The 14233-nt window shown below is 43.3% G+C and overlaps 1 protein-coding gene across 2 annotated transcripts in view; it reads left to right on the forward strand.

The window, feature by feature from the left end:
- faah2a (fatty acid amide hydrolase 2a) overlaps positions 1 to 14233 on the forward strand; it is a 48517-nt gene that overhangs the window by 23451 nt on the left and 10833 nt on the right. For both annotated transcript variants that reach the window (XM_087992161.1, XM_087992160.1), the window contains exons 7-8: positions 2297 to 2414; positions 9490 to 9609. In XM_087992161.1, coding sequence (XP_087848287.1) covers positions 2297 to 2414; positions 9490 to 9609 — 238 coding nt within the window. The remainder of the gene's footprint in view (positions 1 to 2296; positions 2415 to 9489; positions 9610 to 14233) is intronic.

Genomic DNA, 14233 nt, shown 5'->3' on the forward strand with positions numbered 1-14233 from the left:
CAGACTTTGTGTTGGTAAAAAGTGTAATAGGTCTGAAGAGTAGGACAATTTTAGGATTCAGCAAAGCAAAACAAACCAAGAAATTGATAAGTGACAAAGGATTTTATTAGCATAAATTTAACTCTCAAGCATTCAGTGGAGGTAGATGTGGATGTATTAACAGCACAGACAGATGAATAAAATTGGTGAGTAAGGAAATAGCAGACACATTAATGTAATATTTTGGATCTGTCTTCATGGTGGAAGTTTCAAAATTATTCCTGAAATAATGAGGGACCACCAAGGATCTCGCACGAATGAGGAATTTGAAGAAAAAAATACAAGTAACGAAATAGTATTGGAGAAATTTATGGGATTAAGTAGGAACAAATCCTCTGGACCTCATAGTCTGCATCCAAGAGTATTAAGAGTTTCCTGACGGCTTGCATGCATTTGTCATTTTCCAGAATTCCTTTGATTCTCGATCAGTTATCAAGGATTGGAAGGTGACAAACATATTCCTGCTATTTATGAAAGGAAGAGAAAATGACGATTTATGTGCTACTTCTCCTAACGTTAGTAATAGAAAAAAAGCTAGAATATATTATTGAATTAACTTGATTGTCACATTGATTGAAGTGATAGCAAGGCACTCTGAAAATAATAACTTAGATTAAGCCAAATCAACATGAATTTATGAAAGGAGAATCATATTTGATAAATATATATATTTTCAAGATGTAGCTATTAAATGGATAAGGGAGAATCAGTGGTTTAATGTATTTAGATTTTTAGGAAGTATCCAGTGAGGTGCCACACGTGCGGCTACTACTCCGCATTAGACCTCATGGGTTTGGGACAGGTTAATAGATGAAGATTGGAATATATGAAATGTATGCAGGTTGAAACTAGTGTAGCACTAAAAAGATTAGTCGTTGGATATCGGGTATATGCAATCTACTTGAATACCTTTGATTAGATTTCTGAATGTTATTATAACACTGTGGTTAAACCCTTCTGCTAATTAAACCAAACCCCCACACAAGCTCACCTCTCCTCGTAATCTGGTAAAGTATGATTGTTGGAGAACTACCCAAATTCCACTATTTAACAAAAATATCAATTTATTCTTTAACTCTAAAAGTGAACATTAAACAACAGCTACTTTACAACTCTAAGCGTCCTTTCTCTTAAAGATTTGTTATCTACCTCCCACTCTCTAACAATATACCGATCAAATAAAGTCCCTATTAAATTTACAGCAACTTAGTTTTCAAAACCAGACAGCAGCTGTCTTTTCTGGTGTCAGTCTTCCTCTGTTTGTAGATATTCCCGGGTTGTCTTCAGTCTTCTGCTGCAAAGAGGTTTCACATGAAAAAGTACCTATGACAGAGTGTGGTGAATAGCAGTCTTTCAATGGCAGTTGGCCAACTGTCCAAAATTCCTACTTTTTTGTACCCAAACATTGGATTGTGTCATTCATTCGGTGTTGTCATAACAGTAAAATTCAAATTCGATTCGGTTTTAGTCTCTTGGGGCATAGTTTAAACTGATTAAATTGAAATCGTGGCCAAAACAACTGGAGTATCTAGTTTAAAGCCAAATGTTACATATTTTCAATTTTCCAGCACACACTGTGACTGCTAATCAATCACATGATACGTGCTTGCCAGCTTTCAGCTTTCACTCTCTTGAAGGTACAATACACCCCTTCAACTTCATAACAACGTCATGTATCGAAATTCACTGATGCTGCGCAGGTAGGTGAGGAGATGTAAGATGATATCAATAGGTTCGGATGAGTGGACATGAACACAGCTGTTGGGATACATTGTGATAAAATGTGAAGTTATCCAAAGGATTGTTGTGGCCCAACCTTTGTGCAGTTTTGGTTCCTTAAGGAAGGACAGAACAGACTTATCCTTGAAGTGTGGCAAAAATTCATGTGTGTGGTTCCTGGGATAAAACTATTGTTCTCTGAGAAAATATAATATTTTTCAATATTCAACAAGTAGATTATCCACAACTGACAGACTGTCCATTGTTGTTCTACTAACCTGTTCCCTATTTGTAACCTGGAATGCTGGTATGTGTCCTGATTTAGAATTTTTGAAATTGTTGATCTTACTTTGCTATCTGGAAAAAATATCTGTTGTCAACTTTTAAACATTTATATAAAAGTTGACTTAACACTGATAAGGCTATCTGAGATTTCAATAGAATTTGTTTATTTTTAAACTACCTTGAGCTCTATGGAATATTAAATTGTCAGAACTCTTCTTCCCGAATAACTTGTTCGATTTTTGTATTGAAAAAGGGTGAAACTTGATGAAGAGGTTTATATTAAGAAAGTGAAATTCTATTCCATGGAACACGATGGAGGATCTCCATTCCTGTCCAAAGTGGACAAAGAACTGATTCATGCTCAGAGAAGGGTATGTTGAGGACTTGATTCCAAAAGTAATGAACTGTTGTTTGTATTTTCAAAAGGTGTTGCCCATGCTTTCTTGTCCTTGAGTAGAAAAATGTTCCTGGTTTCCCCCTTGATTGACTTCAGAATCTCACCCTTGAGTAGTGACTGCTATATTTCCACCATTAGCATCTCATTAAAAGAACCAACTTGCTCTAGTTAAATCCCACTTCCAATTCTCCTCTCCTCCACTGATAAATTAGGTGGTGCAAATTCCTGACAGGTTAAACAGATTGGGCACATACCAGCTGCAGCTCACCTCATGCATGTTCCAGCCATTATTTTAATTGTATCTTCACAATAACATCCCCACATGATCCACAACCACTATCCTCTTTGTTCCTTCATCCACACCAATCCATGTCAACAAACCACGTCTTGTCTGCTCTCAGACCAACTACGTTCCTTTCCTCAGTTTCTCATGCCTTCAGTACCACTTTGAGCTGATGGATGCTGCGAAATATTGCATTTTAGGCAGGACTTACACAAAGGCAGGACTTACACAATTAATGGTAGGGCCCTGGGTAGTGTTGTAGAACAGGGAAACCTAGGGTTTTAGGTACGTAATTCTTTGAAATTTGCACCACAAGTGGACAGGGTAGTTAAAAAGCTGTTCAGTACATTTGCCTTCATTGCTCAGACCTTTGAATACAAGAGTTGGGATGTTACGTTGAAGTTATACAGGACATTAGTGAGACCTCTTCTGGAATACTGTGTGCAGTTCTGGTTGCCCTGTTACAGGAAGGATATTAAATTGGAATGGATTCAGAAAAAGTTTACTAGGATGTTGCCAGGGATGGAAGATTTGAGTTATAAAGAGAGGCTGGATAAGTTAGGACCTTTTTCACCAGAGCATGATGGGTGACCTTAGAGGTCAATATAATCAGGAGGCGTGTAGGTAAGGTGAATAGCAAGGTCTTTTCCCAAAGGTAGTGAGTTCAAAACGAACAGACATATTTTTAAAGTGAGAGGAGAAAATTTTAAAAAGGACGAGTGGCAACTTTTTTACACAGTGGTTTGTTTGTGGAAAGAACTACTAGAGGAAGTGATGGCTGCAGGTAGTTACATTTAAAAGACATTTGTTTAAGTAAATGAACAGGAAAGGTTTGGAGGGATATGGGCAAACATAGGCAAGTAGGACTAGTTTAGTTTGGGAACATGGTCGCTGTGGACTAGTTGGACTTGAAGGGTGTGTTTCCATGCTGTATGACTCTAAAACTTTATGAACCTGCTTCCACCGCCTGTGACGCAGGACTCCAAAGTTGCTTCATATTTGGCAAAAATGTTTCTCCCCATCTCTGTTCTTAATGGATAAATTCTAATTTGAAAACAGTGCCTTCCAATTCTGAACCAACCCCAGGAGGAATAGCTTCCACGTCAACCTTGTCAAGACTATTCAGGATCTTGTATACTTCAATCAAGCCACATGTCACGTTTATAAACTCCAATGGAAACAAAGCCACCGTGCCCAACTTATCTTCATAAGACAACCCACTCATTTTCAGATATCAATCCAGTAAATTTCCCCAGAACTTCCTCCAGTGTATTCGCCTCCTTCCTTCAACAAGTAGACCCAAACTGCACACAGCATTTGAAATGTGTTCTCACCAGTATCCTGTTCACATGAAACAAAATACATTTAAGGTAAATTCTTCTTGTAAAAACCTATTAGCCATCTTTAATACATGCTGTACTCAACGTGATGTTTTTTTGTGACTCCTGCATTAGAGCAGCAATATCCCTCTGTACCTTGAAATTTTGCTGTCATTCTCCATGTTTTACGAGTTCACAGGATGTGAGTGTTACAGGCGTATCCAGAACTTATTCCCATCTCTAATTTCTCTATAACTGAATGACTTATTAACAGTCAACCATATTGCCTTTTTATTTAATTCACTTTTAGGCTGTGGGCATGCAAACTAGGCTAGCATTTATTGTTTGTCCCTAGTTGCCATTGTTGAAACTTTATTGCTGGAACAGCACAGCAGGTCAGGCAGCATCCAGGGAACAGGAGATTCGACGTTTCGGGCACAGGCCCTTCTTCAGGAATGAGCAGAGAGTGTTCAGCAGGAGAAGATAAAAGGTAGGGAGGAGGGACTTGGAGGAGGGGCGTTGGAAATGTGATAGGTGGAAAGAGGTCAAGGTGAGGGTGATAGGTCGGAGTAGGATGGAGGCGGAGAGGTCAGGAAGAAGACTGCAGGTCAGGAAGGCGGTGCCGGGCTGGAGGATTCGGCTGAGACAAGGTGGGGGGAGGGGGGGGATGAAGAAACTGGTGAAGTCCAAGTTCATCCCCTGTGGTTGGAGGGTTCCCAGTCGGAAGATAAGACGCTCCTCCTCCGACCGTCGCGTTGTTGTGGTTTGGCGGTGGATGAGTCCAATGACCTGCATATCCTCGGTGGAGTGGGAGGGGGAGTTGAAATGCTGTGCTACAGGGTGGTTGGGTTGGTTCGTCCGGGTGGCCCAGAGGTGCTCTCTGAATCGCTCCGCAAGTAGGCGGCCTGTCTCCCCAATATAGAGGAGGCCACACCGGCTGCAGTAGATGATGTGGGTGGAGGTGCAGGTGAATCTGTGGCGGATATGGAAGTTTCCTTTGGGGCCTTGGAGAGAAGTGAGGGGGGAGGTGTGGGCGCAAGTGTTGCACCTCCTGCGGTTGCAAGGGAAGGTGCCGGGAGTGGAGGTTGGGTCGGTGGGGGGTGTGGATCTGACAAGGGAGTCGCGGAGGGAGTGGTCTCTACGGAAAGCTGATAGGGGAGGAGAGGGAAATATATCCTTGGTGCTGGGGTCTGTTTGAAGGTGGCGGAAGTGACGGCGGATGATGCGCTGTACATGGAGATTGGTGGGGTGGTAGGTGAGGACCAGTGGGGTTCTGTCCTGGTGGCGGTTGGAGGGGCGGGGCTCAAGGGCGGAGGAGCGGGAAGTGGAGGAGATGCGGTGGAGGGCACCGTCGACCACGTCGGGGGGGAAATTGCGGTCCTTGAAGAAGGAGGAGGCCATCTGTGTTGTACGTATTTTGAACTGGTCCTCCTGGGAGCAGATGCGGCGGAGACGAAGGAATTGGGAGAATGGGATGGCGTTTTTACAGGGGGCAGGATGGGAGGAGGTGTAGTCCAGGTAGCTGTGGGAGTCGGTTGGTTTGTAGTAGATGTCCGTGTTGATTCGGTCGCCTGAGATAGAAACAGAAAGGTCTAGGAAGGGGAGGGAGGAGTCCGAGACTGTCCAGGTGAATTTGAGGTCGGGGTGGAAGGTGTTAGTGTAGTGGATGAACTGTTCAACCTCCTCGTGGGAGCACGAGGTAGCGCCGATACAGTCATCAATGTAGCGAAGGAAAAGATGGGGGGTGGGGCCAGTGTAGTTGCGGAAGATGGATTGTTCCACATACCCTACGAAGAGGCAGGCATTGCTGGGGCCCATGCGGGTGCCCATGGCTACTCCTTTTGTTTGGAGAAAGTGGGAGGATTGGAAAGAAAAGTTGTTCAGGGTGAGGACCAGTTCGGTCAGTCGAAGGAGGGTGTCGGTGGAAGGGTACTGGGTGGTACGGCGGGAAAGGAAGAAGCGGAGTGCTTTGAGTCCTTCGTGATGGGGGATGGAGGTGTACAGGGACTGGATGTCCATGGTGAAGATGAGGCGTTGGGGACCGGGGAAGCGGAAATCCTGGAGGTGGAGGAGGGCGTGGGTGGTGTCACGAACGTAGGTGGGGAGTTCTTGGACTAATGGGGACAGGACCGTGTCGAGGTATGCCGAGATGAGTTCGGTTGGGCAGGAGCAGGCTGAGACGATGGGTCGTCCGGGGCAGTCAGGTTTGTGGATTTTGGGCAGGAGGTAGAAACGGGCGGTGCGGGGTTGTGGGATTATGAGGTTGGAGGCGGTGGATGGGAGGTCCCCTGAGGTGATGAGGTTATGGATGGTCTGGGAGATGATGGTTTGGTGGTGGGGGGTGGGGTCATGGTCAAGGGGACGGTAGGAGGAGGTATCTGCGAGCTGGCGTTTGGCCTCAGCGGTGTAAAGGTCAGTGCGCCAAACTACTACTGCGCCTCCCTTGTCAGCTGGTTTGATGGTGAGGTTGGGGTTGGAGTGGAGGGCTGCGCGTTCCGAGGGTGAGAGGTTGGAGTGGGTGGGAGGGGTGTGGGAGTTCAGGTAGCGGTTAATATCACGGCGGCAGTTTGCTATGAAGAGGTCGAGGGCAAGGACCGCAATTTCCCCCCTGACGTGGTCGACGGTGCCCTCCACCGCATCTCCTCCACTTCCCGCTCCTCCGCCCTTGAGCCCCGCCCCTCCAACCGCCACCAGGACAGAACCCCACTGGTCCTCACCTACCACCCCACCAATCTCCATGTACAGCGCATCATCCGCCGTCACTTCCGCCACCTCCAAACAGACCCCAGCACCAAGGATATATTTCCCTCCCCTCCCCTATCAGCTTTCTGTAGAGACCACTCCCTCCGCGACTCCCTTGTCAGATCCACACCCCCCACCGACCCAACCTCCACTCCCGGCACCTTCCCTTGCAACCGCAGGAGGTGCAACACTTGCGCCCACACCTCCCCCCTCACTTCTCTCCAAGGCCCCAAAGGAAACTTCCATATCCGCCACAGATTCACCTGCACCTCCACCCACATCATCTACTGCATCCGCTGCAGCCGGTGTGGCCTCCTCTATATTGGGGAGACAGGCCGCCTACTTGCGGAGCGATTCAGAGAGCACCTCTGGGCCACCCGGACGAACCAACCCAACCACCCTGTAGCACAGCATTTCAACTCCCCCTCCCACTCCACCGAGGATATGCAGGTCATTGGACTCATCCACCGCCAAACCACAACAACGCGACGGTCGGAGGAGGAGCGTCTTATCTTCCGACTGGGAACCCTCCAACCACAGGGGATGAACTTGGACTTCACCAGTTTCTTCATCCCCCCCCCCCCCCCCCCCCCCTACCTTGTCTCAGCCGAATCCCTCCAGCCCGGCACCGCCTTCCTGACCTGCAGTCTTCTTCTTGACCTCTCCGCCTCCATCCTACTCCGACCTATCACCCTCACCTTGACCTCTTTCCACCTATCACATTTCCAACGCCCCTCCTCCAAGTCCCTCCTCCCTACCTTTTATCTTCTCCTGCTGAACACTCTCTGCTCATTCCTGAAGAAGGGCCTGTGCCCGAAACGTCGAATCTCCTGTTCCCTGGATGCTGCCTGACCTGCTGTGCTGTTCCAGCAATAAAGTTTCAACTTTGATCTCCAGCATCTGCAGACCTCACTTTCTCCTAGTTGCCATTGTGAAGACTGGTGAACTGCCTATTTGAACCACAGCATCCAAATGCTGTAGGTAGACCCTCAATGTTGTTAGGGACTGAATTCCAGGACTTTAACCCAATGACACTGAAGGCTTGGTGGTATATTTCCAAGTCACGATGGTGGGTTGCTTGCAGGGGAACTTGCAGGTGGTGTTCCGATGTATCTGCTGCGTTTGTCTTTCTAAATGGAAATGGTTGTGCATTTGGAAGGTGTTGACAAAAGGGACTTTGGTGAATTTCTGTCATGCATCTTGTCAATGATGCTCATTACTGCTACTGAGCATCAGTGATAGAGGGAGTAGATGTGGTGTCAGTCAAGTGGGTTGCTTTGCCTTGGATGCTGTACGTTGGGAGGATTTAATCACTCCTGCCTTGTAGATGATGGACAAGCTTAGGAGCGTTGAGAGGTGAGTTACTCACTGCAGGGTTTCTAGCCCCTGACCTGCTCTTGTAGCCACTGTATTTATATGCTAGTCCAATGAAGTTTCTGTTCAGTGGTACCACCCAAAATGTTGATGACGATTCACTGATAGCAAAGTCATTGAATGTCAAAGGATGATGGTTAATTTGTCTCTTATTGCACTTGACCATGCTTGGCATTTTTGAGGTGCATCTGTTACTTGTTTGCAGTTGCATATATGCTATACCAAGTAGTTTCCTTCCCTCAAAATTGGTTAACCAGATAGGTATTTACCATGATCTAATGGTTACCATTGGACGAGCTTTTAATTCAAAATTTTTATCATACAAAATTTCATGATGGAATGGTGAGATTTGAATTGCAGTCCCCAGGATTTAAGTCTGGGACTCTGTATTGCTAGAGTAATGATATTATCATTATGCTGCTGCCTCTCTCTTAAAATTGATAAGAACTGCTGAAAAATAAGTTTGTGATACTCTGAACTTTTATTCTTCCTGCCAAAGTGAGCATTTTCCCACATAATACTCCATCTGCCATACTTTTGCACACTTGCTTAGCCTTTCTGTAACTGTCTGCAAATTCTGGTACAGAGTCATAAACTGGCATCCTTTTTTCCAGAATTTAATTGGGGCAAATTTCTGCTGATTATGGATAAGAAATATGATAATTTAGTAGCAGTGGTAGAATTGCGAGTGATGGCATTGTAGAGCTATATTGTAAGTGTACATGCGAAAAATAACATTGTACCTCCCAATATCACTGCAAGGTAGTGTGTAGATGAGCAATAGGAGTCATTGGGGGAATACAGTGTGCTTCACTGTGTAAAAGACTGCAAACAGCTTGAAGAATGACAAGGGAATGTTGACCATTGCAATCATGTAGGATGTCATTTGTGACTTTGGTACTGCCAGGAGGAGGTAACCTGACTGAATTCAGACACAGAGTTCTGAGACAGCAGAATGGATTTAAGAGATACTATGTTCAACGACTCTGGAAGAGGAAAGGAAGTTGGAGATGGGCCTGTGGATCACGAGTGTTCCTTTTCACATGTGTAACTATAGACAATTTAAGAAAGTTAATTGATTTATCAAATTTCTCCTACACTGTCATTGTACATGGTCTGGTATTTTGCAATTTGGCACAGTTTGTCTTTATTTATTTATAAATTATGTAAGAACTTACCCAAACATTTTGAAGGATATAATTTAACACTCCTACAGTTACATACTCTTTGGCTAACAAGTATTTCTTATTTACTCTCTGTTTGCCATCAGGCAGTGTGAATCTTGATGCTACATATTTAATGCTTTTGTGCATTATTTTGCCATTTTTCAGCTAACTGAATATCTTGAAGTGCAGTTTGGTGTTCAGGTACAGCAAGTTCAGATCCACAAGATGAAGTACGCTTTCCAGATTTGGTCAGCAATGATGACTGCCTCAGAGGCTGATGGCAAGGTATAGTTGTTTATTTTTGATATTTGAAGAATTTATAGTATTTACTTGCTTTCCTTGTTGGAAGAAACTCTGAAGTCAAACTTTTTACACTTGAATTTCCAACATTCATTTTTATGATAATCTGTCCCCAAAATTTAAACAAAGGCCCTGATTTTCTGACAGCCATGCAACCATTATTCCAATATTTGTGAGTTCTGCAGAGGGACCTTGCAGAATCCCCATCATAGTACTCTGAAGGAATTGCCCAGGCAATTGAAGATTTTGTTGGCCAATCCTCTATGCCTGAAATCCTCTCCTCTATTTAACTCAGATTTCAGACAATTTTAATGAAATTAAGTAAAATAGTGACTAGATAAAATGTATAGTCTAACTCCAGTGTAATTATTCAACATACTCAATACATAGTCCGTACACCAATTCCCAGCACTACATCCCCAGACTCCATGCTTACCGGACTCTGTCCCGGGGTAGTTGAGTCCTAATACTCCCTTCCCCTACTCAGCCCTCAACAACCCTCATTTTCCCTGCTGCTGGACCAAACCTGATGCCCCTCCATCCCTCCAACTTCTCCCATTGCCTGACACCTACCCCCTTATCTTGCTCTACGCTTTATTCTACTTCCCCATTGCAGAGTGTGAGCCCCCACCACCCAGGCCAGACCACATCCCCCCCCCCCCCCACCCGCCCCTTCTCAAAACCATACCCAAACTGTGAAGCTAACAAAGCATCCATGCCCCTCCCCATCCAGTCAAGAACGGCCAGAAGACTCCAGACCCAGTTTTTCCCACTCGCCCCATCTACTCTAACCCCACTGCATTACTTTATTTGGCCACCTTATTCATTTGGCATCCTAGTCACATAGCACCCTGCCACTTGCCCACCTGGTATCCTACTTACCTGGCCAACTATCCTTATTCATTTGGCCTCCTACACCTGGCAACCTGACCAGCCGATAGTCCAGAATTCTGTTTACCTGGCATACTACTCTCGCAGCTCCATATCCTAGCACCCTGACATTGCACGCAGCCAATGTACTAACTGTTTGACAGCAGCTGTCAAAATGGCTGTCAGGATTTTTAATTTTCAAATACAGCAGCTGACAGCAGTGAAAAGGGGGCATGGTTTGTCTGTCTTCCCCATCCCTGACAATCTGTCCTTTCAGACATGTGGAGCTCCCTACCTGCATTTTTTTAAAAAAGGACTTTTGCTACTGTTTGGAAAATCTGGCCTGTAGTTAGTTCCTTGATCTTTTATTTCACTTTTTGGGTTGAACTCAGCATCCTGTTTGACTTGGAAATTATCATGTGGTATAATACTTTCCACCACAAGGATCATCTATTTCATTACCAGTACATTGCATACGTTTAGCTTTATCTAGTGCGTTATTGTTGAAACCTTGATCCATACTTTTTCTTTTATACTGACACCTCTATTTATGGAGTACCTGACTGAATATTCTATACTTTGTCCTTTTTTGGATTTGAGTTTGCCAATAGTAGCCAAATGTATTTTTCTCGAAATAAATCTCTGTGGAGTACACCCATTTTCTTTCTCTCTCCTGCATATAAATAGGAGAGTTAGGAGTATTTAGAAGGATAGATATTTATACTTCCATATTTCCAACTGTATTCATTTGCTTTAAATTTTTGCTAAATAGTTTGCTTCTGGTGGATGGATGTCAACTCTAATGTGTGTGAAGTATTTAGCTATATTGGTAAAATGGATAAAACACTCCAATTTATGTTATGGTCAGTAGGGTATGGAACTAAGGAGGGAGACAGTGCATTCCTTTAGCCTTTGGTATAACGTTGATTTGTATAAATTTCCACTCTAGCAGAGGGTTAAATGTGTTGTGGAGGATATGTAGAAAGTTGATTAATTTCTCTGGGCATCTGGCATTTGACAGGTCTTTGAGCCCTTCCCAATTGACTGTGTCAAATGCCTTTGTCAGATCGTTGAAGACCATGTAGAGAGGCTGGTTGTTCTCCTGGCATTTATTTTGGAGTTGCCAGTCAGTGAATATTATGTCCATAGATCCATGGTTGTGTCAGAAGCCACACAGGTTTTCAGGAAGGATTTCCTCAGACAGGGAAAAGGTGCCTTGTGAGGATTTAGGTTATAGTCTTCCAGGTGATAGAGAGCAAGAGGAGTCCTAAGTAGTTCTCACCGTCCACTTTGTCTCCCTTCTTCTAGATCGTGGTGATGGTATAACCCCTAAGATTTGCAGGGATCTCTGTACAGATTTTCGGGAACAATTGATGGAGGTGATGGGTAAACTGGTCTTTTCCAGAATAGTGGGCAGTGTTAAGTGGGATACCACTGGGAGCAGTGCCAGGACTTCAGCTATTCAATATAATATTGATTTGGATATGGGAATTAAATGTAATATCTCTAAATTTGCAGATGACAAAGCTGGATGGGAGGATGAGCTGTGAAGAGCATGCAGTATCATTCAGATAAATTGAGTGGGCAAATGCATGGCAAATGCTGAATAATCTGGATAAATGGGACATTTATCCATGTTGGTCACAAAAACAGGAAGATTATTATTGGGCTATAAACTAATAGCACATTGAGACCAGAGTGTCCTTGTAAAACAGTCACTGAAGCATACTGCTGTAGCAGGTGGTCAAGAAAGAAAATTATATTTTAACCTTAATAGGAAGAGGAAATACAGGAGCAAGTATGTCTTGCTGCAGTTCTACAGGGCCAAAATGAAACCATACCTGTAAAATTGTGTGTAGATTTTCCCTCCTTATCTGAGGAAGGATGCTTTTGCTATAGAGGGAGTGCAGCGAAGCTTTACAGGACTGAATTTTGAATAGTTGTATCAGTGTGAGGGGAGATCTCATTGAAACCTAGAAAATTCTAACAGGACTACAGAGGAGCCTTGATTATCCGAAGAACATGGACGTGGAGTATTTTGTTCAATTAATCAAATTCCAGATAATCGAATGCCAGTTGACATTGTTTACCCAAACATTGAGACCTTGCTATTTTGTCGGATAATCCAATATTTGGATAATCGAATGCTGGATAACGGAGGTTTCTCTGTATATAGTATATGTAGAATGAATATTCCTAATGGCAGGCATGTCAACAACTAAGGGTCACAGGCTGCATGCCCTCTAATCTGCATGCGGCCAAGCATTCTGATGTTCTGCGCATGGCGATCTGTGTCAGAAAATCAATCACAACAGTGACTTCAGTTCCAGAGGTCACTGCCAGAAAAAGACGTTGTAGACCCTTGCAGCAAATAAGAATATTGGAGCCAACACTGGTCATATTGTAAGGATGCAGGGTCAACCATTTCTGACTGAGATGAGAATTTCTTCACCCAGAGTGTAGTGAGTCTGTGGAATTCATTACCACAGAAAGCAGTTGAAATCAAAATATTGTCTGATTTATGGAAGGAGCTGGGTATAGCACTTAGTGATCAAAGGGTATTGAGGCGGGAAGCAGGATTAGGCTATTGAGTTGGCTGATCAGCCATCACTATTATGAATAGTGGAGCCAGCTTAAAGGGTTGAATAGCTTACTCCTATTTTGTGTTTGTGATATGGTACAAAATACCAAGGATGCTGGAAATCTGAAATAAAGATAGAAATTGCTGGAAATACTCAGCAGACCTGACAGCCTCTGTGGAGAAGGAAACAAGCTGGCAGTTCAGGTTGATTACCTTTTCATCAGAACCACGTTGAATACTTACAAATATTTTCAATTGTTGTTCTACATTGATAGCTAATATTGTTCTCCATTTTCTTCTTGAAAGTTGTATCCAAATCATTAATTTATTAAGTTACTTTATATTATGCTTATGTTCTTTATTATTATGTCATAATATGGTTATGTTTATTGTGCCTAGATATTCTAGATAGTAGCAAGTCTTCCCCTGTTGAGTCTTTATTTTGGGGTTAGGAAAAAGTCCTTAGATACATTGAGAACTCCATCAAATTACCCAATTTATTTCCTTGATTTTCTCTTGACAAATGAATATTGGAGTAGTTGAAATTCCTTCCATTACTTTTTTTTAACCCCCCAGTCTCCTTTCTTGTCTACCTCTCTTCTATTCAATGGTCTATATGCCACACCTGTTAATTTGATTAATTCTTTATTGTTGTTTATTTCTGTCAGTGCGAATGGTTTCTGTTTTGGTCTTGATGAAAACTGTATCTCATTTTTACACTGTCATTGTACATCCATAATAAGTGCAGCAACTCCTTGCCCCTTTTCTTTATATCTTCTAAATATTTTGCAGCCTGCCATGTTTTGTTCCCAGTCCTTTACTTTGTCATGCTGCTGTATTCCCTACTATATCTGTTTTCTCTCAGCATGATTGTCTCCAACATGGACTCTGTGTGCTTTACTATATGGGCAGTCACTTAATCTTCATAGGATAGTCTTCACTTTATAATGCACTATTGTTTTAGATTCTTCTTCACGAATTCTTCTTTTTACTTTGGTATATTTGTCCTCTCTTATTTTGCTCTTCGCTATGCTCTTCTTTGCTGTTTTATTTATGTTAATGCTATTCACATTTCTTGTAGATACCTCCTTACGTTTTGTTGTCTAAAGTTTTTGAAACTTCCCTACTTTCCATTTCTGCTAGAACATGGATCCCATC

This window comes from Chiloscyllium plagiosum, unplaced genomic scaffold (genome assembly GCF_037043375.1).
Source record: "Chiloscyllium plagiosum isolate Xiang-an unplaced genomic scaffold, Cpla_swu_hap1 HiC_scaffold_11, whole genome shotgun sequence".
NCBI classification, from domain to species: domain Eukaryota; kingdom Metazoa; phylum Chordata; class Chondrichthyes; order Orectolobiformes; family Hemiscylliidae; genus Chiloscyllium; species Chiloscyllium plagiosum.